Genomic DNA, 25,221 nt, shown 5'->3' with positions numbered 1-25,221 from the left:
AAACTGGACGCCAAGCTAAAAGACCTAGGGCTTCCTCACAGCACCTGTAAGTGGATCAATAGCTTCCTCACCGACCGCAGACAGAGAGTGAAAGTGGGACGTTACACATCTCCAGCCCTAAATCTAAGCACTGGGTCGCCACAGGGCTGCGTGCTTAGTCCACTGCTCTACTCGCTTTATACACACGACTGCACCCCCGCCCACCAGAGCAACACCATTGTAAAGTTCGCAGATGACACTACTGTGGTGGGGCTCATATCTGGGGGAGATGAGTCTGCCTACAGAGATGAGGTGGAGCGGCTGTCTTCATGGTGCAAGGATAACAACCTTCTCCTAAACACGAAAAAGACCAAAGAACTCATAATTGACTACAGAAGACACAAGACAGAAATCCAACCACTAATCATCAGCGACGACTATGTGGAGAGGGTGGCAGACTTCCGCTTCTTGGGAGTCAGCATAGAGGGAAACCTATCCTGGAGTGTGAATACCTCTGAGCTACTGAAAAAGACACAACAGAGACTGTACTTTCTGAGAGTGCTTAGGAAGAACAACATCACACAGAGACTGCTGGTGTCTTTCTACAGAGCCTCCATCGAAAGCATACTAACGTACTGCATAGGCATATGGTACGCTAGCTGCACAGTGGCTCAGAGGAAAGCACTCCAGGGAGTAATCAACGCTGCCCAAAGGACAATCGGCTGCCCTCTCCTCAAACTGAAAGACCTACACAGTTCCCGCTGCCTCAAAAGAGCCCATAACATCATAAAGGACACCTCACACCCTGGACACTCCATGTTCGAACTGCTGCCTTCAGGTAAACGGTATAGAACAACATACACAAGGACTAACAGACTCAAACACAGTTTCTACCCAATTGCAATATCATGTCTCAATGCTACTAAAAGTAGATGCCTTTCATTGCCCCTGTTGTCATTTGTGCCCTTGATGTTGGAATGCTTTCAGACATGTTTTGTTGGATGCGCTAACAAATTGACTGAGTGATTGATTGTTTGAGTGATATATCAACTAGGTCGTATGTTGAGTGTCTGTATGGGGCCTTAGGCCTGGATTGCTTGGGTGTATTTACTGTATGAGAACACTGTATTTTATATGTATTTCTATCTTTTATATCATATCTATTATAGTTTTTAAGTATTTATCTTTCGTGATGTTGCACTGACCGGAGACATCTTTCAATTTCATTGTACTTGTGACAATGACAATAAAGAATATTCTATACAAAGGCACACAGTCTGCACATTCACTATGTGTTTGTGCACCACTCTGCATTTAATCATTAGTTGTTATCAATCTCCCACCCTCTTCCACAGCATGTCTTTATCCTGTCTTCCTCTCCTCACCCTCAACCAGTTGCAGCCAATGACTGCTCTTCCCTGAGCCTGGTTCTGCTGGAGGTTTCTTCCTGTTAAAAGGGAGTTTTTCCTTCCCACTGTCACCAAAGTGCTGCTCATAGGGGGTCATATGATTATTGGCGTTTTCTCTGTATTATTATTATTTTCTAATTTCACTTTTATTTCTACAGGTAAATCTCAATGAGAAACAAGGTCTCATTTTCAAGAGCGATCTGTTTTAAATAACTATACAAAACTACAGCATGTTAAAACACACTATAGTCATTACAATTCATATAACCAATTAAAATAAAAGACAGTAACAATAAAAGATTAAGAAACAGCCATCCCATGCTCCATTTTGATGAAAACCCTTCAGTCCTGTTGTCCTGTTGTAATTTGTTCCAAGCAGAGATGGGCAGTAACGCATAATCTGATTACTTCTTTCAAGTAACGAGTAAATTAAGGGATTACTATTGTAAAAAAAGTAATTAGATTACCTTTCCTGTAAGCATGCTGCGTTACTGCATTACTAGACCGTGATTTTGTTTGTTTGTGTCTCATGACAATGACATACGCCCACTGACGTGACCGCTGTGGCACCGGATGAGAAGCTGGGACAGTGTACAAGAACATCTGTGCTGCATGTGGAGCAGAAGCCTCTGATTCTTGTTGAAAACAACACAGCTGAGGTCCTGTGGGAATTCAGGCTGCAGACATACAAGCAAGCTGCAGGCCAACCAATCAGACACAGCGGTGGTTTCCAAAGACAGATGTGGCCATCCCAGTGGGCAGCCACATCAGGAGCACGCGTACTTTCTTTCCCCATTCTCGTTATTCGTGCTTTGTTTTTAAATCACAAAAGCTCTGTAGTACTGTACAATAGAGGAATGGGACAGCAGTTCATCCTAGAATTCACTGTTCAAAGGTTTTCTTCACCAATAAAGTGATCCAGAGTGAGGTGTCAGGTATCCCTTTCCTTGTCTTCTTCCTCACCTGTCCTGCCTTCGTCTTTTTGTACCTCTGAGTAAACCAAACCAAACACTAGCCCGCTTTAACCCCTGACTGTGGCACTATAAACTGTGCATAAATTATAACCCCTGGTGATCAGTACTATGTTCAATGACAAAGTGATGTGACACATTGATGCAGCTTTGTGTCTGGTCCATGCAGCTCCTCTGAGCTGCACCTCTGGGTCTTTCCTCTTCTGTTGTTACACAGACACAATCACTTCCTCCGCAGGATGCGAGCCATCAGGCGCTGCCCAGTTACACAGGAGCCTTTTGCTCACGTCCCGTGCTGACAAGGGGCAGGCAGTGTTTGATAACGCTGTCAGCGCTCTGTACTTGAATATGTCTGTCTATCAGCCTTTTCTTTACCCAGCTCTTTTAAAGCTCCCACAGGCGCAGCGAACACGATGACTCAACTGTCACACTCTTAAATCAGATTGCTAACAAAATGTGTCACCGTCAGCTGTGACATTAAAATGTTTCACTGTGGTCTCGTCTTTTAGTTCTTTTAAATTAAGACTGCGATAAATGAACCTCTTTTCAGAGCTGTGAAATTAATTCCATTAATTTGATTTTCAGTTAAATCTTCTACTGCCTGGAGATATTCTGGATCGACGCACATGCAGACCTGCAGAAATGGAAGACAGCAGGAAAACATGCTTCTGGGCCACGCGTGATCATTTTCTCTTTTATTTGCTGAAAAATGCAAACACTGAAAACACACTGACACTGAATCAAAATCTAATTTCATCCCATTTCCAAGATTTTCAGAAAACTTGACCTCTGACCTTGAGGTTGAGGTCACTGAGACACAAACCTGTCTGAGACTTTTAGTACACCTGACACTGATGACAACACCCCCTCATTCTTTTACTGCTGAGGAGTAAAAACATACAAACGTTTCCTTCAAACACCATCCAGCAGATTTAAGATATAAAAGCAAATCTTCCATGTGCACTTGTTTGGGGCTTGAACTGGCTTGAACTTCCGTCCCTTAAAATCGTTCTGGTTTTTATTTCAAATTAAAATGACATCATTGTACATAGCACTGTGTTTTGAGTCTGAAGCTCAAAATGTGAATATATTTGATGTTTTTCTTGACAAGAACTCATATTTCAAACTGTTAGAGACACTTTTTTCAGAGCTGTAAACATAGCAGAATGGTGCTCATACAATGGTGACCCTGGATCGATCCACAACGGTTATAATCACCTCAGCAGATTATTACAGGTGGTGTTAACTGCAAAACTGAATTGTGAAAGGTAAATATATTATATTATCATGAAGACACCTTCAAAGATCCGTCTGAATCAGATGTGAGCTGTGTTCCTCCAATCCAGACCTTGCTCCCTCGGTGCCTGAATGCTTATGTGAGTTATCAGGGAACAGTGGAGGAGGGTGCTTCTCCTTAAAGACTGGATGAGACAAAATTAAATAAAGTGAATGTACAAAAGCTGGAGCGTAGACACCTACGACAACTGGATGGAAATAGCATTTGTACTGCTGCGGCTGGGGAACGTTAACCCTTTCACTTCGTGTAGAATGAACACAAACATTAAACACAGATAAACATGCTGAATAATGCCGGCTTATGGCAGCTGATTAGACAGACGTGTACTCATCTCTCATTAACCCTCTGCTGCCCCTGCCTGCTTTTTCAGAAATGATGGATGGGAAAGTATTTGTCCTTGTGTGTAATTAGGTGGCCAATTAACAGATCCAAGGTAGGGGGTTTTCACTCTTACACTCACACACAAACACGCGTTTGTACAATTCCTCACACACCGTGTCCTTTCATATCCAGCAGTAAGAGAGAGACGTGTTCCCAAACCCAGACACTACTACTACCGTTCTCTCTCTCGGGCTTTGTCTGGCCTTGTTTCTCTGTCCAGCCAAAGAAAAATCACAAGGAAGGCTGAAAAAAAAAACCTACCAAGGATTCCCTGTTGGGCCAGTTCTTCTTCTATAGAAATCAGCCGGTTGTATTTAGTCATCCTCTCAGCCCCACTTAGACCTCCCAGTTTGACATAGTGCAGGCCCAGACCCACAGCCTGAACGAGAAGAAAAGCACAGTCTGAGACACAAACAGCAATATTTCATCTATTTACACTGCTTGTTAATCAAAATAGATGAACAGTTCCACAGCAAACGGATGGACAGTCGGGGTTATTAGTGACCTTTGTACAGGTCCAGTTTTTTATTACTTGATATTTGATCTCGTTATCTTAATAAACAATCCTCCTTGCAATTGTTACCTGAGATACTACTCATTTCCACGAGTCTGCTTAAAATGGAGTTCAGAGCAGCATCATACAATAAACAATAAGATGCAGTGTGTAGTCCAACGGCAGTCTCTGGTCACTTTTTGTGCAGCCGACAAGGAAAGAATGGACTATCTTTTATTCTCTTATCTGCTTTTTGTCATATTGTAACCAAAGGAATTAATTGAATATCGAAAAACTCTTTTGTTCTCGTCATCATAGCAAACTGCATCTTTCTAACGTTCTCAAATACAACTGATGTTAATAATAAATTGTAACATGGTTACCTATATCCACCACTCTGAAATTAACACAACAATAACCATACTATTTTGTCATGATTAATCACTATCAGTCTCAGACATCAACACTTTGAAATAGACAACATTACCTGAATGCAAACACATAAATAGACTAAAACAAAGACAAAAAGGTAACAAGAAGCACCCAAAGAGCACAAACCTCTGCCATGGCACCTCACGCTCCAGGGAGTATTTACAAAGCCCACACTTTTATTGTTTCACCTTTCTTTCTTCACAATACACGCCACACTTATAAGTACTATAGTTTCTAAATAATTTCCAAATTAAGCTTTGTTTCAACGTTAGACCGATAAATTTGTAGCTGACCTTGAAAACAATGGTGGATATAAATCAAATATCAACTGATACACACACACATATATATATCAACCACCTGACAAAGATCCTGTGGGACACAGATACAGATGGAAAAACTGGTGATGGCTAACCAGCTGGACATAGGACATGTGGGCAAGCAGGGGAAGAAGGGCGTAGTGATAGATGTAGCTATACCCCCAAAAGGTTTATTCTGTTCATCTGGATGTTTTTCAGTGGGAGAAATGTTTCGTCACTCATCCAGGTGACTTGTTCAGTCTCAGCTGACTGCAAGACTGAAGAAGTCACTTGGATGAGTGACGAAACAGGATCTTAGCTCGGTCATTCTCCACCACCCTGGGGGCGTTATGTTATGTGCTGGATTGTCTCTGGGGCATCTTTACACAGCCTGCACCTGGGGTCTTACCTGGTGTGATAGACCCCAGCCTCTATGGATCTTGTGCTCAGAGCTTGTTCCTGTGCGGTCATGATTAGTGCCTCTGTGCTGCCTTTCAGTCCGGCTTTGTCCAGCCAGTCGTAGGATTTCTGGATGTCACGCACCTCCTCCATCTGCCGGTGGTACATACCGTGCAGAGGCCTGTCCTTCCATGATTGGTTCTTCTCCTTGCTCTTTTTCTTTCTCAGGTTCTTGCTAGCTTAGGTATTCTCTAAGCACGCGGCCGGTTGAGGCCATCTTCCTGATGTACTCATGGATGTTCATTGTCTCATCCTGGAGTATGGTACTAACACTCACCATTTTGCTTAGCGTACAGTACAGGTGCTGGATTTGTTTTGAGGTCATTGGCTTCTATCTCCTCCTTTGGCCAGCTTATTATCCCAGCTAGGTATCTGATCTATGTATCTGACAGGCTGACAGGGACCCTTACTGGATACAGACCCCCCTGGTTGAGAGTCAAACCCCCAACCTGAAGTTCCACAGGTGTGTAGTGTTATCACTATATACATATGAAATGCCCCTGCAGTACCTGATCGGGCAGGGCATAGGTGTTGATAGCCTGGATCTTGTTCTTACCGTTCAGCTGACTCCTCAGGACTTGCCTGACCCGCTGCAGGTATTTGGTGATTGCGGCTTTCCTAGCGGCATCTTCCTGGTTTACATTTGCCTGTGGGATTCCCAGGTACTTATTATTGCCCTCAATGTCTGCAATTTTGCCTTCTGGAAGTGCGATCCCCTCAGTTCCGACTACCTTCCCTCCCTTTACTTACATCCAACTACACTTCTCCGGTCTGAATGATATTCCGATGTCATTGCGGTAGATTCTGGTGGTGTGGATCAGTAAATCAATGTCCCGTGCCTTCTTGGCATACAGCTTGATATCATCCCACATGTTGTACGCCACATCCCCATTGAATTCCTTATGAAGTCTCTTAGGGTCCTGTTGATCTTGTACAATTCTAGGCATTCCAGGATCCACCTGTGGGGCACCGAGTGATAATGTAATCAAGCCAGGCAGTGCACAGGCTGGTCAGTCTGGTCATCCAGTCTCAGGCGACTGCTCTGTTTACCAGCAGCTGATGATTTGCTCCTCTGGTATTCCTGCCAATTCCTTTCTGTGCCCCGCTCATGTATTGAGCCATGTGCCTGTTCATCTTAGCCGCTATGATAGTTGACAGGAGCGTCTGGTACTGAGGCAGGTTATTGGCCGGTAGTTGTATGGGACTGATCCCTTCTGGGGTCCTTGGGGATCAGGACTGTCCGGCCTTCAGTTAAGCATTCCAGGTGTGTCTTGTAAATTAGCAGCTGGTTCATTTGTGCCAGAGGCTCATGGATTACAGTCAACCAGTAGGCGTGAATCATTTCAGGGCCTGGTGCTGTCCAACTATTCTTGCTTGAGACTCTTTATCTGCACTTGTGGTGGTTACTGGATCCTGTTCAGTGCAGTTGTGGTGGTCTGCCTTAGATCCACTAGCCACTGAGCATTGCCATTATGGGTTACAGCCTTCTCCCATATGCTCTTCCAGTATTGCTCTGTCTCCAGTCTTGGTGGGGCTGTTTTCATATTGTTCCCCTGTTCAAGGCATCAGGTATAGACAGCTTGCTGTATTTCTAAGGCACCTTCTTCGCACCTTTCTGCAACTCTGATAGTTGGCCAATTTCCCTCCATGCTACCTTGATCTTGGGCTTCTCCATGGAAGGTACTATTCCTTGTGGTTATTACTCTTGAAACCAAGCCTCTCACTCATCACTGCTGCTACAGTAGCTTGCAAAAGTATTCGGCCCCCTTGAACTTTCCCACATTTTGTCACATTACAGCCACAAACATGAATCAGTTTTATTGTAATTCCACGTGAAAGACCAACACAAAGTGGTGCACACGTGAGAAGTGGAACGAAAATCAGACATGATTCCAAACATCTTTTACAAATAAATAACTGCAAAGTGGGGTGTGCGTAATTATTCAGCCCCCTTTGGTCTGAGTGCAGTCAGTTGCACATAGACGTTGCTTGATGAGTGCTAATGACTAAATAGAGAGCACCTGTGTGTAATCTAATGTCAGTACAGATACAGCTGCTCTGTGATGGCCTCAGAGGTTGTCTAAGAGAACATTGGGAGCAACAACACCATGAAGTCCAAAGAACACAGCAGACAGGTCAGGGATAAAGTTATTGAGAAATTCAAAGCAGGCTTAGGCTACAAAAACATTTCCCAAGCCTTGAACATCCCACGGAGCACTGTTCAAGCCATCATCCAGAAATGGAAGGAGTATGGCACAACTGTAAACCTACCAAGACAAGGCCGTCCACCTAAACTCACAGGCCGAACAAGCAGAGCGCTGATCAGAAATGCAGCCAAGAGGCCCATGGTGACTCTGGACGAGCTGCAGAGATCTACAGCTCAGGTGGGGGAATCTGTCCACAGGACAACTATTAGTCGTGCACTGCACAAAGTTGGCCTTTATGGAAGAGTGGCAAGAAGAAAGCCATTGTTAACAGAAAACCATAAGAAGTCCCGTTTGCAGTTTGCCACAAGCCATGTGGGGACACAGCAAACATGTGGAAGAAGCTGCTCTGGTCAGATGAGACCAAAATACAAAACGCTATGTGTGGAGGAAAACTAACACTGCACATCACTCTGAACACACCATCCCCACTGTCAGATATGGTGGTGGCAGCATCATGCTCTGGGGGTGCTTCTCTGGACTGGGGCGGAGGTTCATCTTCCAGCAGGATAATGACCCTAAACATAAAGCCAGGGCAACATTGGGATGATTTAAAACAAAACACATCCATGTGTTAGAACGGCCCAGTCAAAGTCCAGATCTAAATCCAATCGAGAATCTGTGGCAAGATCTGAAAACTGCTGTTCACAAACGCTGTCCATCTAATCTGACTGAGCTGGAGCTGTTCTGCAAAGAAGAATGGGCAAAGATTTCAGTCTGTAGATGTGCAAAGCTGGTAGAGACAGACCCTAAAAGACTGGCAGCTGGAATTGCAGCAAAAGCTGGTTCTACAGAGTATCGACTCAGGGGGGCTGAATAATTACGCACACCCCACTTTGCAGTTATTTATTTGTAAAAAATGTTTGGAATCATGTCTGATTTTCGTTCCACTTCTCACGTGTGCACCACTTTGTGTTGGTCTTTCATGTGGAATTACAATAACATTGATTCATGTTTGTGGCTGTAATGTGACAAAATGTGGGAAAGTTCAAGGGGGCCCAATACTTTTGCAAGCCATTGTATTGTGTAGACCAGCTGGTTAGTACTGGTGATGGTCACAATAAGAATTGTCTGTAGACCTGCACTCCTATCATCTAGTAGATATTCAGAGGGCACGACCCTCAGGGCACTTGAGTAGGTCACTTGAGCAGTGTTGTTTAGCTCAGTGGGCAAGCAGTTGACCAAAGTCCACATGACCAGAGTACAGTGGTGTAGGTTCAAGCCTGACTGCAGAAATTGCATGGTGGTGTCAATTGTGGCCCCAGTTTCCCAACTGGTGGACTGCACATCAAGAGGCAAACAGTCCCCAGCAAAAGGAGTAGGCAGCCCTGGTGGGTTAGGGTGAGGGAATTTGTTTACTTCCTGGAGGCAAAAAGGTCAACCTCTACTCTTACAAATTGGCACCAGATCTGGTCGAACATCTGCAGATGGAGTCTCTGCTCCCCTGGCCTGAGCCCGGGGGAGTGCCCCTGCCAGATAGGAATCTGGAAGTAGACATACTTTAGCTTGATGGTGGCAAGCTAAAGCTTTGACAGCCTGCCTCACCCCCGGATTCATCAGCATCTTGCATCTTAGGGGCTGACGATAATGGTTAAGACCTCTTGAAATCCAAAATTGAGTGAAGTCTCCTGTCCCGCTTAAGAACTAAAAAGTAGTGGGGAGAGAACCCAGCTTGTCAGTTATCGGCATCCACTTCCTGTGTTGAACCTTTTCCCAAGAGGGCCAAGTTTTTCCCGCAGTATCTGGAATTGCTGGGGGTCGTGCACTGAGGAAGGGATCAAGATGGTCATTCAAGGTCTACGGAAGAACAGCAGGCATTAGTCCTCAGTCAAGGTAGACACCAACCAAAGGTCTGCCTCCAGAGCTGACCAAGTCGCCCTGCGCTAGGGAGACAGGGATGGGGATGGTTGGCCTGGTCCGAGGGTAAGTCTGGGACTTCAGAAGCTGGCTGATATGTGGAAGCCCTAGACCTTCTAGAACTGCTAGATCTCCTGGAGAGGCCCCTTGACACCTCCTTGGCACAGCAATGACTATCTTGAGCCTGCTGTAATAGTTCAGCTGCCTCCAGGCCAAACATCGCTGCAGGGTGAACAGGGAGTCAATAGTCTTGGTCATCCTGTCAGGCTGGCACTGAGACAGCCAATTTCCCCAATTCAAATCAATTTTAGTTTGAATAAAGCGATATTGATTCATTAAATCCTGAATCTATTTTTAAATATAAATGTATTTTGCCAGAATCTCAGGTTGTAGTGGATATCTTTGGACCTGCTCTCATTTGCTCTTTTAGCTGTTTGGCAAGTTGTCGAAATAGTTTCCTGAGCTTTAAGATAGATATCCCCTTATTTGCACATGACAAATAAAGGGCTAGGTATATGATCTTAATTTATAATATTTGAAAAAAAAAAGATAATAATTTGGAAATGCGAAAATATTGCCATCAAATGGAAATCATTCTAAGTGAGTCTGTGCTGATAAGCACAATACTTCTGAAACTGGTCAGTGCAATAGTGTGACTCAACTGGTTACCAGCTGGTTGCATTCTGGTTACACACAAAGCGAGGCTGCTGGGCACCTATCATTTTTCAGGTAAGGCACTGTCATGCAGAAATTCTGTCACTATTTGTAGACGAATATCTGTTTTAAATCTATGGGTTTGGCTATACTTTTAATGTAAGTAGTTCATGTAAATTTCTGTTTAATGTGAATTTCTGTATAAGCAGATGGCTGCCGTCTGCTTATACAGAACTTCACATTGACACTGTTCGCCACCATGGCAGCATCACTCAGAAACCAGGAAGAAGACTTACTATATCTGACAAAGAATCCTCACTGCATGGCTCACTGCATGTAGTTCCCATCAACACAGAACCTGTATGCCAACAAGACACAAACAGACAGTTAGCTGTTATAGTAATGCACCATTGTGGCAATAATTTCCAATATTTTTATATACCTATAGACTGTCAAACAGGTGTTACAACATTTGCTGGAAAACCGTCTATTTGTTTAAGCTGAGAAATGTGAATTTCACATGGAAACAGTCTCCTTCTTGGGCTTCATTACTGAGCAGGGGAACATCAAACCAGACCCAGTGAAGGTCCGACGAGTACTCGACTGGTCCAAACCCCCAGATTGGAAGCAGCTCCAATGCTTTTTGGGTTTAACTAACTTTTATCGCAGCTTCATCTGGAATATCAGTAAGATCGTCTAATATCTCACTCACCTCTCCCAAGGTTCAGTGGGATCAGTCTTCTTAGGCTGCTTTTAATCACCTCGCAGCAGTATGAAGGTAAGCTACATCCTTTTGCTTACTTCTTTCGTGAATTCAATGTGGAGGATAGAGAACTCCTCCTCATCAAGTTAGCCCTGGCATCACTGGCTCGAGGGAACGCCCCAACCATTCATAGTCTGGACTGATCACAAGGACCTGGCGTATCGTCAAACTGCAAAATGGATGAGCGCCCATCAAGCCAGGTGGGCACTGTGTTTCACACATTTTCAGTTCTCTATCACCTACAGGCCTGGTTCACGGGATGTCAAGCCCGACGCACTGTCTCAGCAGTTTTCTTCCTCAGAGGACGTTCTGAAGGAGTCCTCAATCTTCCTCATGTTATCGGAGCTGTTACATGGGGGATAAAGTCCACAGTTTGTGAGGCACAGTACAACAAACCTGATCCCAGAACCAGGCCGCCCGAGTGGCTCTACGTTTCAACCCTAGTCCAGTCCTGAGTTCTCCAGTGGGACCACACGGCGAGGTTCACCTGGCATCCAGGCATCAATCAGACTATCTCTTTCCTGGAACGCCTGGTGGCCTACACTTGGCATACCAGGGAGCATATTTTAGCTTGCTCTACTTGAGCTCAAAATAAGCCTCAAACCTTTCCTTTTGCAGGCCTACTTCGACCTCTGCCGACCTCCAGACGACCATGGTCTCAGATCGCACTTGATTTTATGACAGGCCTCCTCCTTCTGCAGGAAATATGGTAATTCTGACTATTGTTGTCCAGTTCTCAAAACCAGCACATTTCGTGGCTTTTCCTCACAACAGAAACCACCCAAATCCTTACCAAACCTGTCTTTCAACTTCACGCGATCCCCTTGGACATCATATCAGACCCGGGACAAGTTCAACTCTAGAGTTTGGAAAGGGTTCTGTCCGGCAGTCGGAGCCAAGGTTAGTTTGTCTTCAGGATTTCACCTGTAGACTAATGGCCAAACCGAATGTACCTACCAGGAGTTGGAGGCAGCACTTCACTGCCTCACCTCCACCAAACAGAGCACCTGGAGTTCTTACCTCACTTGCATCGAATATGCCCATATTAGCCTCACGTCTGCTGTCGCATCACAGGGCTACCAACGGCGGCTGTTCCCAACAGTTGAGAGTGAGCGTATGGTTCCCTCTGTTCAACATCATCTACGCAGGCACCGCCACATCTGGAGAGCCACCTGAGCTGCCCAATGGAAAACCGATGGACTGCTTTCAGCGCAGTACGTTCCAGTCTGAATCAAGTCCAGGAAACTGGCTCCCAACTTCAATGGGCAGTTTGAGATTGACTCCATGGTCAACCTTGTCTCAGTCTAGTTGAAGCGTCCTCGGAGCATGCACAGAAATACTCTTTTCCATGTGTCTCAGCTCAACCCTTACATGTCGGTGATGTTCTTCATTGGATCGTTGTACTTACCTCAACCTTCCTGGAACCCTTCTTGTTTCCTGTGGACCCTGTTGGATGAACGTGAGCGTGAGTGGATTTCAGTGTGGAGTGAGTCTGTGAGCGTGTGAGTCACAGAATGTGTGAAGAGGAGTGTAGACGTGTTACCCTTGCCCTGAACATCCCCTGGATGCCCTGAACATCCCCTGGATGCCCTGAACATCCCCTGGATGCCCTGGACCTCCCCTGGAGCCGTGATCCTTCATCAATGTACATATGTATATATCTTACCTGTATGACTCAGAGTCCTGCATTGAGTCCAGCCTGACCAGCTGTGACAGCAGGATTAGACCACTCTGAGATTGGTTAGTTTTACCCTTCTGATGATGTACAGGCTTTTTATTTAATCCAATCCTCATTTAGAAAGATGCAATATTGGGTCATAGCTGTGCATGTTGAATTACACCAAGAAGCATGTAGTATGTAGTATTTTACATGTATGTTAGATGTTGAAAGAGAGAATATGTTGGATCAGTTCTTTTTGCAACAAGTTACTGTATATTACTCAGTTTGGAGTGTAAGAGAGTAAGGTCAGCAAATTTTTAAGAGTGAACCTGAGATGAACATCACTGTCTGCTGTGTGTAAATGCGTACCAGATGCATTGTACCATTAATTATACAGGTTGCGGAAGAAATCATTGACTGTTGAAGAGGAAGCATAAGGAATACTCCTATTGCAAACATTTCATTTTTGCAACTAACTGAGTTGTTCACTGTTACTTGGACCTGATGTAACTGGTCAATGGACTGGTTCTTACATAGTGCTTTTCTACTCTACCTGACCACTCATTGCACTTTATGCAGTTTGCTTCATTCATCCATGTGCCATCTTTCTCTTCTCCAGCTGTTACCTTGTTGCTCTGATGTCATGTGGATCAGGTCACTGACTGTTGTCTCATTGATATGTTTTAAGATATGGCCTCTGACTCCAGGAAGGGGAGGTCCCTGTGACTTGTAGGAGACATCAGAGAGCAGTGAACACGAGTTTCCAATCATACTGCTCAGCTTCTCCCACTGGTCTCCGTCCTTATGAATTAACAGACACAGGAACATGAATACACAGCAATCATGAACATTTTGTTGACAGCAAAACTATATTTAGAGAAGACACAGAACTAGTCCAAGATTTATTTGCTAGCCTTGCTTACCTCTTGCCTAAATGGGTCTATTAAAGCCACCACTGCTGGGTATTTGCTGATGAGGGTTTGGTACAGGTCGACTAACTCATCGGGCGATTTCAGAACTCCAGTAGCAACTTCATACTTCCCCTTAGACTACAAGAGATTAGAGAATCCAGCAAGAAGACGATAAATCTTGTTGTTTTTTTAAACTGATATGCTTATGATGTATTTGCTTTGAAAAAGTTCACAAGAACATGTCAACACATTATTTTCCATAAAGTGTTTGACTATTTTTGGTGAACTTACAGGGTCCAGGAGCTCATGAGCAGCACAGTTCAAAGCTAAATGGATCTGTGTGCCCAGTGGAACTCCAAGGTTGGTGCAGGCTTCAGCGATCAGATCCAGAGGCTGCTCTGCTCGCTCGTGGCTTACAGCCAGGGCCCCGCTGTCACATACAAATGCTTCGCTGGCCTTGGAACAAGCACATGGTTCACATAAGTAACTATTATATATACATAAACAACTGTGAGACACTTTATTGGGTGCACCTACTCAGTAAAGCTAATCAGTGGAACAAACTCGCTGTATTTAGGCATGTAAACATGGTGAGTAGAACTTGCTATGGTTGGAATAGAGACAAAAGCTGATTTTATTGAATTTCAACATGGCATGACTTTTGGTGCAGACAATCTGGGGAAGAAGAAAGAAGAAAAAAAAACATCCAATGCAGCTCTTCTTTGGATGAAAATGGCTTGTAGATGGCAGAGGCCAGAAAGAACAGCCAGGTTAAAGCAGGAACTATAATTAGCCACTTACTAAACAATTGTAAGCAGATAATCACTACATGTCTGACTTCAAAACGAGTCCGGCTGTGGAGCAGAGGATGAAGAGGAGAGTGAAGCTGCAGTGAGCAAGGTGCTCATCAAAATTAGACTACATCATCCTAATATAGACTAAAACCTCTGACTTGCTTTCAGCACCTTACTGAAAAATAAATGAAATAACCGTGAGGGCAGAAGGCGGTCCAACCAAACCTGGTACTTGTAAAGTGACAATGTTGGTGAAAGTATGTTTTTGTTTAGATATTTTTGCTGCAAAGTAGCTTAGCTGAAGCTACATGTGGATGACAATAGACAAGTTTATATTAATACTGTATATCTGAATGAGATAGTCCTCATTGCAAGGTTATTAGAAGCCAACTGTCAAACTCCCACTCTCCACTCTTTGTTTTTTAGTTCTAGGGGTCAGTCAGCAGGGCTGAAAATGAAATGCAAACTATTCACAGGTAAATAGAGGAATCGTTTAAGAAGCATTTTAGATCTTTACATAAGCACAGATACATTAATTTCAAATTTAACAATGAACACTTAATACAATTCTCTGTTATATTTTTCAGGAAATCTCTGAATCCTGCCTCCGCCGTGTGCATTCTCTGCCCTCATACAATCTGCTGAATTCAGCGCCTACTCTTAAAATTAATAAACAGCAATGTCCCTCACCCCGCCATTGGTTAAAGTTTTCATTATTCTCATCATCTCCTTCTGTACCTCAAGAGCCATTGTGATGATCTGTGGAAGAAGGTCAGATTTCAGTATGTTTTATAAACTGTAGAGTGAAAAATGGAGAATATAAAGAAACCAAGGTGACTTACTAATAATCTACTGCATCAAAACAGCAAAAAAGGAAACACTGAGATCTACACACTAACTGTGAGCTAGTCTATGGAGGATGACAACAGGAAGAAGTAAGCCAAAGGTTTCTGTTTTGTACTTGTTTGACTTGTTGTCCCACTTTGGGGATCAGGATCACTTCCTCCAGTAAATTCAGTTTTCCCGGCGAGGTCTTGCCACAGCTGAGCAATGTCACCAAGGAAACAGGGATGTGAAACTGTGCCGGAGGCTGAACAAAATGAATAACATTATTATATGTTGTTTCCAGCGTCGAATATCCAGTATGTGTTTTCATTATCAAACCTCCTGGTTCCTCAGAGCTGCTATGTGTTCGTACAGATGGATGCCCTGTATCTGTGCCCCAGTTTTGGCCACAGCCAGCGACACTGAGCCAACAGCCAAGCTTCCCTGTAGAACTGGCTTTTGTGGTTCCACTGCAGGAAATGGCTTTTCCACGATGCTCTTTTTACCTGTAATGTAATAAAAATCCCAAAAGAGTTTGGAGCATATTTCTGGCTTGTAACAGAGAAAAAAACCTAAGATTAATCAGAGAAAGAACCTGAACCTCCACAAGAGCAAGAAACAGTGAGAGAAGCAAAACTTCCAGTCTTGTTTTGAACTCAGTTTCTTTGTTTTTAATCTGACCACAGTGGTGATTTTACACAGTTTTTATAACACAGTGACCAAAACATTGAAAGTTTTAATTTTAGGGTAATGCTTCAAAAAACTGGACCAAATAAGACCCCAGAATTGATTCAAGATGGCTCAAAAGGTGCAGGACTACGAGAACTTTGATTTTACTGATCGCTCACAAACTCCAGTTTACACTAAAAGAAAGCTTGAGCACACAGTCGAAGTTTGAAGGAGGGCAGGAGGAGGTAATGCAAAGGGTGGATGACATGAAGATAAATGATTCCCTGTGGTGACCAAAAAAGGGAGCAGCCAAAACAAGAAGAAAAACTGTGTGTGAGATATTACGAATTATTAGTTTTGTATTAAACTGAATGCTGTGAAAGAGCAGAGAGTGAGAGCTGGAGGGAGACATCGCAGCGATTAACAGGATGAAAATAAATCCATTTCAGGTGCCTCTTTGTATCCTTTCCTAACAGCAAACACAACACGATCAAACCTTTTCACTTACTGCCTCATAAAGAGTGCCAGTCTATCTAATAATGAAAGGAAAGCTATCAGATAACAATGTCAAAATATTCAAAGTAGGAGTGGGTTTAAAAAAAATCAATTTTCTGATTCCAATCAATTTTGGTTTCAATAAAGCGACATCGATTAAATCCTGAATCGATTGTTAAATATAAACGTATTTTACCAGACATGTCACAGCTGCAGGTTTCATCACTCTGACCAAAATTCACCGAACCAGCAGCAAAAGAAGCTCAAACTACGCTTCACGTTTGACAAACAGCGTCACGAACTCCCTCTGACTTTGGCTGTTTTTTGCTTCCACCACCATAAAACCTCACTTCCTGCACAGCTCTCTCTCTCACAGTATTGAGAGACCAGTTTACCATCAAACCTCTGTTTTCTGCATTATTCATTGCCATCACGCACCAGTCTGCTGCTGTGTGCAGCGCTGCTGGCCACAGTTGTGTTTTTTCAAAAATGACAACAAAGTCTGATTTCTGCTGTTTAACAGCAAAGACGTGTAAACTTTTACAAATGATTGCTCAGCTGTGTCTGTAATCAAACCGTAATAACTCTGCTTCACTTCAGCAGCAGCAGGTAATGTTCATTCATGGTTTGATTCATGGTTTTCTGACCTGCTATAAAAAGCCAGGCCAGGAAAATCTCCATCATGTTTGTCTGTTTCATCCTCAGTTACTTTGACACAAAGGCCTCTGCTGTGATGCTCACACCTCTGATGAAGTCTCAGTGTCAGCTTTGTTTTATACACTTTCTGACTGTCTGAGTCAAAATGGAATCGATTATAGAAATCGACGATTGACGATACCCAGCCCTAGTTAAAAGCTCTTTTTGTCGGTTATGTGTTATAAAATAAAACACCGGGCGGTTTATCCTTCAAGCTCGGGTCCTCTACCAGAGGCCTGGGAGCTTGAGGGTCCTGCGCAGTATCTTAGCTGTTCCCAGGACTGCGCTCTTCTGGACAGAGATCTCCGATGTTGTTCCCGGGATCTGCTGGAGCCACTCGCCTAGTTTGGGAGTCACCGCACATTTGATGACATTTGATGACTAAAGACAGAAAGCTCAGGGCAGGACTTACCACTCACTCACCTTTATTAATGATCTTCTTGTCTTTAGTTTGTGGAGGAGATGAAGAGGGAATCACCTCAGGCCTCTCCCTGTCCCGGACCTCTTTTTCCTCCAGACAGCGGTCCTTAAAGAAAGTGCTACATCATTTCAGATGAGCAAATAAAAATGTGGTTTAATCAACGTAACAATCCCTGACAAGCCTGATTCCTAAGGAAGATTTTCAGAAGAGCAAGAGAAGTACAGCGTGAATGTCAGTAGACTGCAGTCAAATCTGTTTCTTACACCTCCCAGTTCATGTCCAGGATCCTGGCTTCAGTGGCCACTTCAGGACAGATGTGTTAAATGGTTTTTGTGACTGAACATGATATGACACGTGTTCCTTAAGGTAACACATAGCACTGAAAAATACTACTAATGAAGTACTACTAATAAGTAGTATTAGGTGCTACCTGAGTATATCGTCGATTTGTAACTGGTCACAAGGATTTCGGTCTTTCAGCATGCTGTTCAGAGGCTCATTGATCCACAGCACAGCAGCCATCACATGCTCAGTCCTCTCTTGACTCTCAGGGACCAAGTGGCTCGAAACAGCAGCTGATGACATGCTCTACACACCACAAACATGAAGGACTCCTTCAGAAGGGTGAAAAAGGTGATTTACTAGTACAAGGTAAAAGTTCTTATGTTGCAGGGTATTTACCTCTCAGTATAAAGTGCTAGGAAATGACATCATCTACCTTTTCCTGTCGTCAGGTGACATATAAAATGTAAATGAACTATATGGCTGATTAGCAAAAGGCGCTGCTGTTCTCTTGCGCGACAGATTTTTGCAACTCTCTCATCTCTTTTTTCACTTGTAAAATCTCAGACATTCACCGTCAACTTAACTCTGTAGGAGCTCCTGACTCTGAAGTAGACTTCCTGTTTCCCCCACTGTCTTCCTATTTTCAAGCTTTACTCTTCCTTCCATAACTGATGTATCTAATCTCATTAAAACATCTAAGTCATCCACCTGTCACCTTGACCCCCTCCCCACTGTGTTAGTTAAAGCCTGTCTTCCCTTGTTAGCTCCTCTCATAACCAATATTATTCATTCCTCCCTGAACACTGGGATTGTTCCTGAAGCACTGAAAATGCTTCTGTTATTCCAACTCTCAAAAAGCCTGGTGCAGACCCCAATAACTTTGATCATCTTCGCCCTATATCAAATCTCCCCTTCATTTCAAAAATTCTTGAAAAAGTTGTCGCCGCCCAGCTTCATTTACATCTCAATGACCATAATCTCTATGAACCATTTCAATCGGGTTTCCGCCCCAATCACAGCACAGAAACTGCTCTGCTAAGGATTACCAATGACCTTCTGATGGCAGCTGATTCTGGTCTCCTATCCATCCTCATCCTTCTTGATCTTAGTGCGGCGTTTGATACCATGGATAGCTTCCATTGGCATTAGTCACACCCCCCTTTCCTGGTTCACCTCCTATCTCTCAGACCGCACTCAGTTTATCCAACTTAAATCCCAGTCTTCAACTCTCTGTCCTGTTTCTGCTGGTGTGCCCCAGGGTTCAGTATTAGGGCCTCTTTTATTCATTACTTACTTGCTCCCTCTTGGTCATATGTTCTGAAAATATAATATAAATTTTCACTGTTATGCCAATGACACCCGGCTCTACCTTTCTTCTAAACCCAGTTCATCCCTCCCACCTTCTTCCCTCTCAGACTGTCTTATTGAGATTAGATCCTGGTTCTCCTCCAATTTCCTCAAACTCAACAGTAATAAAACTGAAGTTTTACTTATTGGTACAGCCTCTATCTTATCCAAATCCCACAGCTTTTCCATTAACATTGAAAATTCGCCTACCCTTCCCTCCCCTCAGGTTAAGAGTTTGGGTGTCATACAGTATTTGTGTGACCTGCTCCATATCACCGCTGTTTCCTGCCCTCTCAGATCATCATCTGCTGTTCATCCTCGCACCTCATCACTGTGAGGAGCAGAGCTTTCAGTCGCTCTGCTCCTCGGCTCTGGAACTCTCTTCCTCCTGCACTAAGAAATATTGACTCTTTCTGTATTTAAGACACAGCTCAAAACACATCTGCTTAAACTGGCTTATTCGCTTTAATGCTGATTTTATCTGTTGTCACGCTCTGTTTTGTAATTTTAACTTATTTTATGTATTTTATGACTATTGTTCCTTTTATTAATTGTGTTTTTTGTAAGGTGACCTTGGGTTTCTGAAAGGCGCCCTCAAATAAAATGCATTATTATTATTATTATTACAAAATCCTCCTGACTAAGGTTATGTTAGTGCACAAGCATACAAAGCTTGATGACAGGAATAAGCCCTCAGGTCTGGGGACAGGGAGCTGAGCAGGGTGCAGCACCACCCAAGTGAAGCTGGAGGCCCACGTGGAGCAGAGAAACACCAGGTGGAATGAAGAGAATTACTGAGGTGGGCAGCACTGGCGCGAGCACGTGAGTGAAGGATTTCTTCAGTAGGACTGGTTCACAGCGCACACCCTGGCATCCAACGCACAACAGTTACTTTGTAAATTTGTTTTTATTTGACTCTGTTTTTTCTAATATGGAATGACCAAAGTGTTTACTGTTTTATTTGTATTTATTCAGTAAAACCTAACATTTCATTAATGCTCTCCTAACATATACTTGGAGGGCAGAGTGATCATACCTATGGAGAAATTGCTGCGCCTGCACAATGACCTCTGCCTGCGCTGCCTCCAGCAGTATGGTGTTAGGGTTCATATCATTTCAACCATTTCATTTCTCCTCATTAGGAGGAAGGAGGCTGCAGGTTAGCCATGTGGGTAACATTCAGTGTGACTGTTTGGGCACCGGGTACACTGAGATGTACTGCTGTATTAACCAGTACCAGTGGAGTTTAGATGAATGTCAGACTTTCCAGCACTATCACACAATGAATTCCTCTTAGGTCAAGTCAAGTGGCTTTATTGTCATTCCAGCCATGTGCAGTGGCACACAGTGACTCCAACACCATGCTACATGTGCTACATGTGACAGACAGCCTGCACACGTGCAAGTGTGCAAAATGGCAAAAACCAAAACAAAGACAGTGCAACACCAGACAGTGCAAGAGACGTGCAAAACTCAAACCAGGTAAACTCATATGTATGAAAATGCTGGTGGCCACGAGTGCGACCCCTCAGACATTTAGTAGATTCATGTTTGAAAATCCTACGTGACTTCCTTCTTCAGTTATCGCAATTACAAGATTTTTGGAAAACTTGACCTCTGACAGTCGAGGCGACTAAAATTGAAACTTGTCTGAGATTTTTACGCGATGCCTCTGTGGTATGAATTTCAAAATTCCAAGGCGCCTTGTTATCGAGTTATCAGTGCAGGGCCACCTGGCAGGGTGACAGCCTGGCTGAGGGTAAGGTCATTTTATCTGTTCACTAAACTGAGAGCTGATTTAAGGTCGTACGTCATAGCCAAACAAACCTGCTCCTGCACTAATGAACAACATGTTCTTCAACCCTTTGGCTTGTTCTCCAAACTCATCCATATCACATTCAGCCACAGTCACATAAGAAAGCTCTGAGTTCACCAGTTAAAGGCCACAATGAGACAAATGACTTTTACCTTGTCCTTGTTGTGAACAACACAGTAGACCTCTGCCTCAACAGAAAGTCGTCCTCTGGCATCGTAAACCTGCCGTCCCGTCACTCTGCTGATTCTCGGTGGTGCCGCGAGGTTTGCAAAGTAATCCGCCTGAAGGGATGGTTATGGTTAAAAACACCTCGCAGTATCTGAGTGACGTTATTTAACCAATTCTGTTTCCTCCTTACCATCAATGATAGCATGGTTCAGTAGTTACAGAGTAAACACAACATGTGTAGAAAACATCAAAAACACATTTTATTTACATTTTAAATTCACCTGTAAAAGCAGCAGCGACGTGTGCTGACCACAATGCACCTTTCAAATTCTTTTTAAATTTTAAATATGTTCATATTGTCTATTTTGTAAAATGTTCATATTGTCTATTCTTATTTAATTCACTTAATGTACAGAATTCACCTGCTTGCTGCATACATGCTACTACTGCACATTCACCTAATGAGGCCTTTGAGATCTAACAGCACGAAAGCAGCAGAGGAAACGGGCTAACGCTGTCATTCCAAACTATATTTGTGCTCATAATGTTTGTTGTGTTTCCACTTTGGTTCTTTCAGATGTGCGATGTGGTTTCCAGCATGCTGGCCACCATGAATCAGACTCTTGTAGAGATTAATGAGTCCTTGTCATTGTTCATTTGTCGGTGCTGAAATATTAATGCACCCAACTGTGAGATATACATGTATAGTTTAAAACGGTCATGACAGGTAAAAATGAAGTGTTTTCACAATGACCGCATCAAACGTGCTCAATGAGTTGTCACGAGCTAATGGCTGTACCCAGGCTGACCGTCCTTTCTCTTACACTGAACATGATTTACAAAATCACATCATGTTCCATTCAATATACCTTGAAAGTAGTGAAAGAACAACTATAATCTCATCAGAGCAACAAAGAAGCCTTTGGACACTTGAGTACTAGTGTCTGTTTTCATGTTAACCTTACACTACAATAAACACTGAGATTTCTGCCTTTCAACACATAATGTCAATATTGCAATAAAAGAAACCAGCCAATACACACTGACATCTTCTAAGTTTGCAAAACTAAAGCTGCATACACTGCATTTAATTTAACATTAAGGGGCACTTGTTAGCCAGGAGCTAGCCAGTTAATTACTGTGTATTCAACATAATCTAGTTAGCATAACTTGTAAGTCCTAAGTTCGTCTTATAGCTCACGGGGTTTTCTTTAGAGGACTAGGTTTGTTAAGTAAAGACGAGTAAACATAATTTGCTGCAAGCTGCAGCACCTTTGCCTGTGGAAAATCTCTGAGCTTCTGCACTGATGTATCCTTTAAAAGGCAGTAAAAATACACCGACTGTACACTCGAGGCCTCACCTGGTTGCAGGAGTTGCATCACCAAGTATATTTGCAAAATTAGAAAAATTGCGTGGTGCACAACTGAGCGGCATGACACCAGAGTGTTACCAGTGGCTGTTAATATTAATGGGTAGGCTGAATCAAAAAGTGGGTCAATAGACTCCCATGTTCAAATGGCAAATTTTACAACCTGAAAAACACCTTCGTGTTATTGGTATTTGAAGCCTGGTACAAAACCAGATCGGGCCTCTATTTCTTCTTTCGTCTTAGAGGCTACTGGAGTTAAGGGCATAGCTGCTTCACCTGACCAACGAGCAGCCAGTTAACATAGCTGTGTGCTGTCTGCTTCCCAATAGTGGGAAGAGTAAGAAAGCAAGTAAACTTTATTTATTAAGCGCTTTTCACAGACAGACAGTCACAAAGCACTGTACACAAATATTAAAATATTAAAATAAACAATACAATCAATAGACATTAGCGAGTAGTGCGGTGCTCTGAACGGATAATTGGAGGTGAGCTTCCCTCCCTCCAAGACATCTACAGGAAGCGCTGCCTGAGGAAAGCGGGGAGGATCATCAAGGACTCCAGTCACCCCAGCCATAAACTGTTCAGACTGCTTCCATCAGGAAGGAGGTTCTGCAGCATCCGGTCCCGTACCAGCAGACTGAGAGACAGCTTCTTCCATCAGGCCATCAGACTGCTGAACACGTCATAGACACCTGAGCTTCACTACTGGAACTTTAACATTATGCACTCCATACTGTACAGTAATGCCACTGTTTTGCACATGTCTCACTCTGTATATTTTATTTTATATATTTTATTTATTGTTTACTCTATTTAATTTGTAAAATATGTGTGTACACACACACACACACACACACGTAGAAAAATATTTAGTATACACATCCAGAAATGCATACACTATTATATATTGTACATATATTTATTAGTTTCAGATGTAGCCATTCTTGTATTTTGCTTGTTTACATTATTGTATTTTGCACAACTCTGTTGCTTGTGAAGCTCGCACACAAGAATTTCACTCACATGTGCTGTACCAATGTACCTGCACATGTGATGTGACAATAAAAGTGATTTGATTTGATTTGATTTGACATTATACACAATGTAAAAGATCAAATGTAAATAATGTAAAAAAAAAATAAAATAAAATATGTAGATCAACAAAAGGCTTGTTTGAACAGAAAAGTTTTTAACTGTTTTTTAAAAGAATCCACAGAGTCAAGTAAACGTAGTGGTAGTGGTAAACTGTTCCACAGCCTTGGTGCAACAGACTGAAAGGCTCCGCCCCTTTTGTCTTCAGTCGTGTACGGGGAACAACTAAGAGACTCTGAGTCTGTGAGCGGAGATGGCGAGCAGCAGTGTATTTTATAAGAAGCTTGGATAAGTAATCTGGAGCCAATCTGTATGTTAAAACAAGAATTTTAAAGCGAATTCTAAACTCTATTGGGAGCCAATGTAAAGAATATAAGATGGGAGTGATGTGAACACGCTTGGTAGAGCGAGTTCGTAGAGCGAGAAAGTTGAGTACTGACTTGGATTAGTCAACATGATTCCCACCAGTGACAAAACATTTCAACATACCCAGTAAACACCAGTATGTGGGCCCCACATGGGCTATGGGGGTTCCAAGTGGGGATGGGCTTACAATGGGCATCCAATCTGGGACCCACCTGGATTAGCCAAGTAGGACCCACTTGAGCCAGCCCAGATGGGCTATGTTCTATGGGCACCATATGGGTAACATTCAGAAAGTTGGATTTTTAACACTATAGTGTTAAAAATCCAACTTTCTGAATCAGTGTGTCAAACTAAGAACTAACTGATTCGTGCATCACAGGAAGGTGATGTCTGAAACCAACAGGTGACGTCAGGTGGCTGGGGCTATCTTTTATTTACAGTCGTTTTGTTTGCTCGTATTGATGACTGTGACACCCCGTCACGCTGCTGTGACAAACAGCACCTCATATGTGCTTACAAACAGGAAATACCTTCAACAGAAGAACAACAAATACACTTCAAACAACCTTCTGTTTGTTTGTTTTCTAACATCACAGGGACAGAAAGAGGCTCACAGTCCTACCAGGTACCCGTGCAGGTCTGCGGGCCGGTGGAGGAAGAGCTGGTGTAGAGCTCGCTCCATGTCCTGGGGGACTCTGCTCACTCGATAAAACTCCACGGCGGCGTTTTTCATTTCGTCAAAGTCGCGCTTGTCTTCGCAAACACGTTTACTAAACGCTCGGTGAGACATTTTTCGAGCCTCTCAGCTGTCTCTGCACGGTTTGTGGTTTTTGTTACCATAGAAACGTTGTGTTCACGTGACAACGGCAGGCCAGGTTTTTGCATTTCTTTCAGTTAGACGGAATAACCGGTTAGCGTGGATTAAACTTGGAGATATTTCCCCGTGACAGTGTTTATCTGTGTGAGCTCGTCGCGTTCCTGCAGACCGGGGATGGCTGTAACGACCTCTCATCAATTAGTTAATGACTGATCACTTTGTGTTCCCCACTGTAACAAAATACAGCTGTACACTAATATTGTGTTATCATGCCTTACACACCACAGTCGC

The 25,221-nt window shown here is 43.3% G+C and overlaps 1 protein-coding gene across 2 annotated transcripts; it reads right to left on the bottom strand.

Moving 5' to 3' along the window:
- Positions 1-3,033: 3,033 nt before the first annotated feature.
- Positions 3,034-24,982, bottom strand: eno4 (enolase 4). 2 transcript variants are annotated; one of them, XM_085476780.1, is made up of 13 exons: positions 24,736-24,980; positions 21,270-21,398; positions 18,100-18,257; positions 17,672-17,787; positions 15,728-15,894; positions 15,525-15,653; positions 15,254-15,322; positions 14,061-14,225; positions 13,782-13,907; positions 13,485-13,659; positions 10,732-10,793; positions 4,299-4,416; positions 3,034-3,780 (listed from the first exon to the last, which is right to left on the bottom strand). In XM_085476780.1, exons 1-13 carry the CDS (start codon positions 24,901-24,903, stop codon positions 3,659-3,661), a joined length of 1,704 nt encoding a protein of 567 aa, XP_085332906.1. In that variant the 5' UTR covers positions 24,904-24,980; the 3' UTR covers positions 3,034-3,658. The 2 variants fall into 2 exon arrangements, with proteins under 2 accessions (XP_085332906.1, XP_085332907.1); XM_085476781.1 differs by lacking the exons at positions 3,034-3,780; positions 10,732-10,793 and having other exon boundaries at positions 4,305-4,416; positions 24,736-24,982.
- Between the last annotated feature and the right edge of the window lie 239 nt (positions 24,983-25,221).

The sequence above is a fragment of the Copadichromis virginalis genome, linkage group LG13 (assembly GCF_057382275.1).
Source record: "Copadichromis virginalis isolate Kocher_CV1m ecotype Utaka linkage group LG13, C_Virginalis_male_GT1.1, whole genome shotgun sequence".
NCBI classification, from domain to species: Eukaryota; Metazoa; Chordata; class Actinopteri; order Cichliformes; family Cichlidae; genus Copadichromis; species Copadichromis virginalis.
This window is presented reverse-complemented; position numbering and strand designations above follow the sequence as displayed.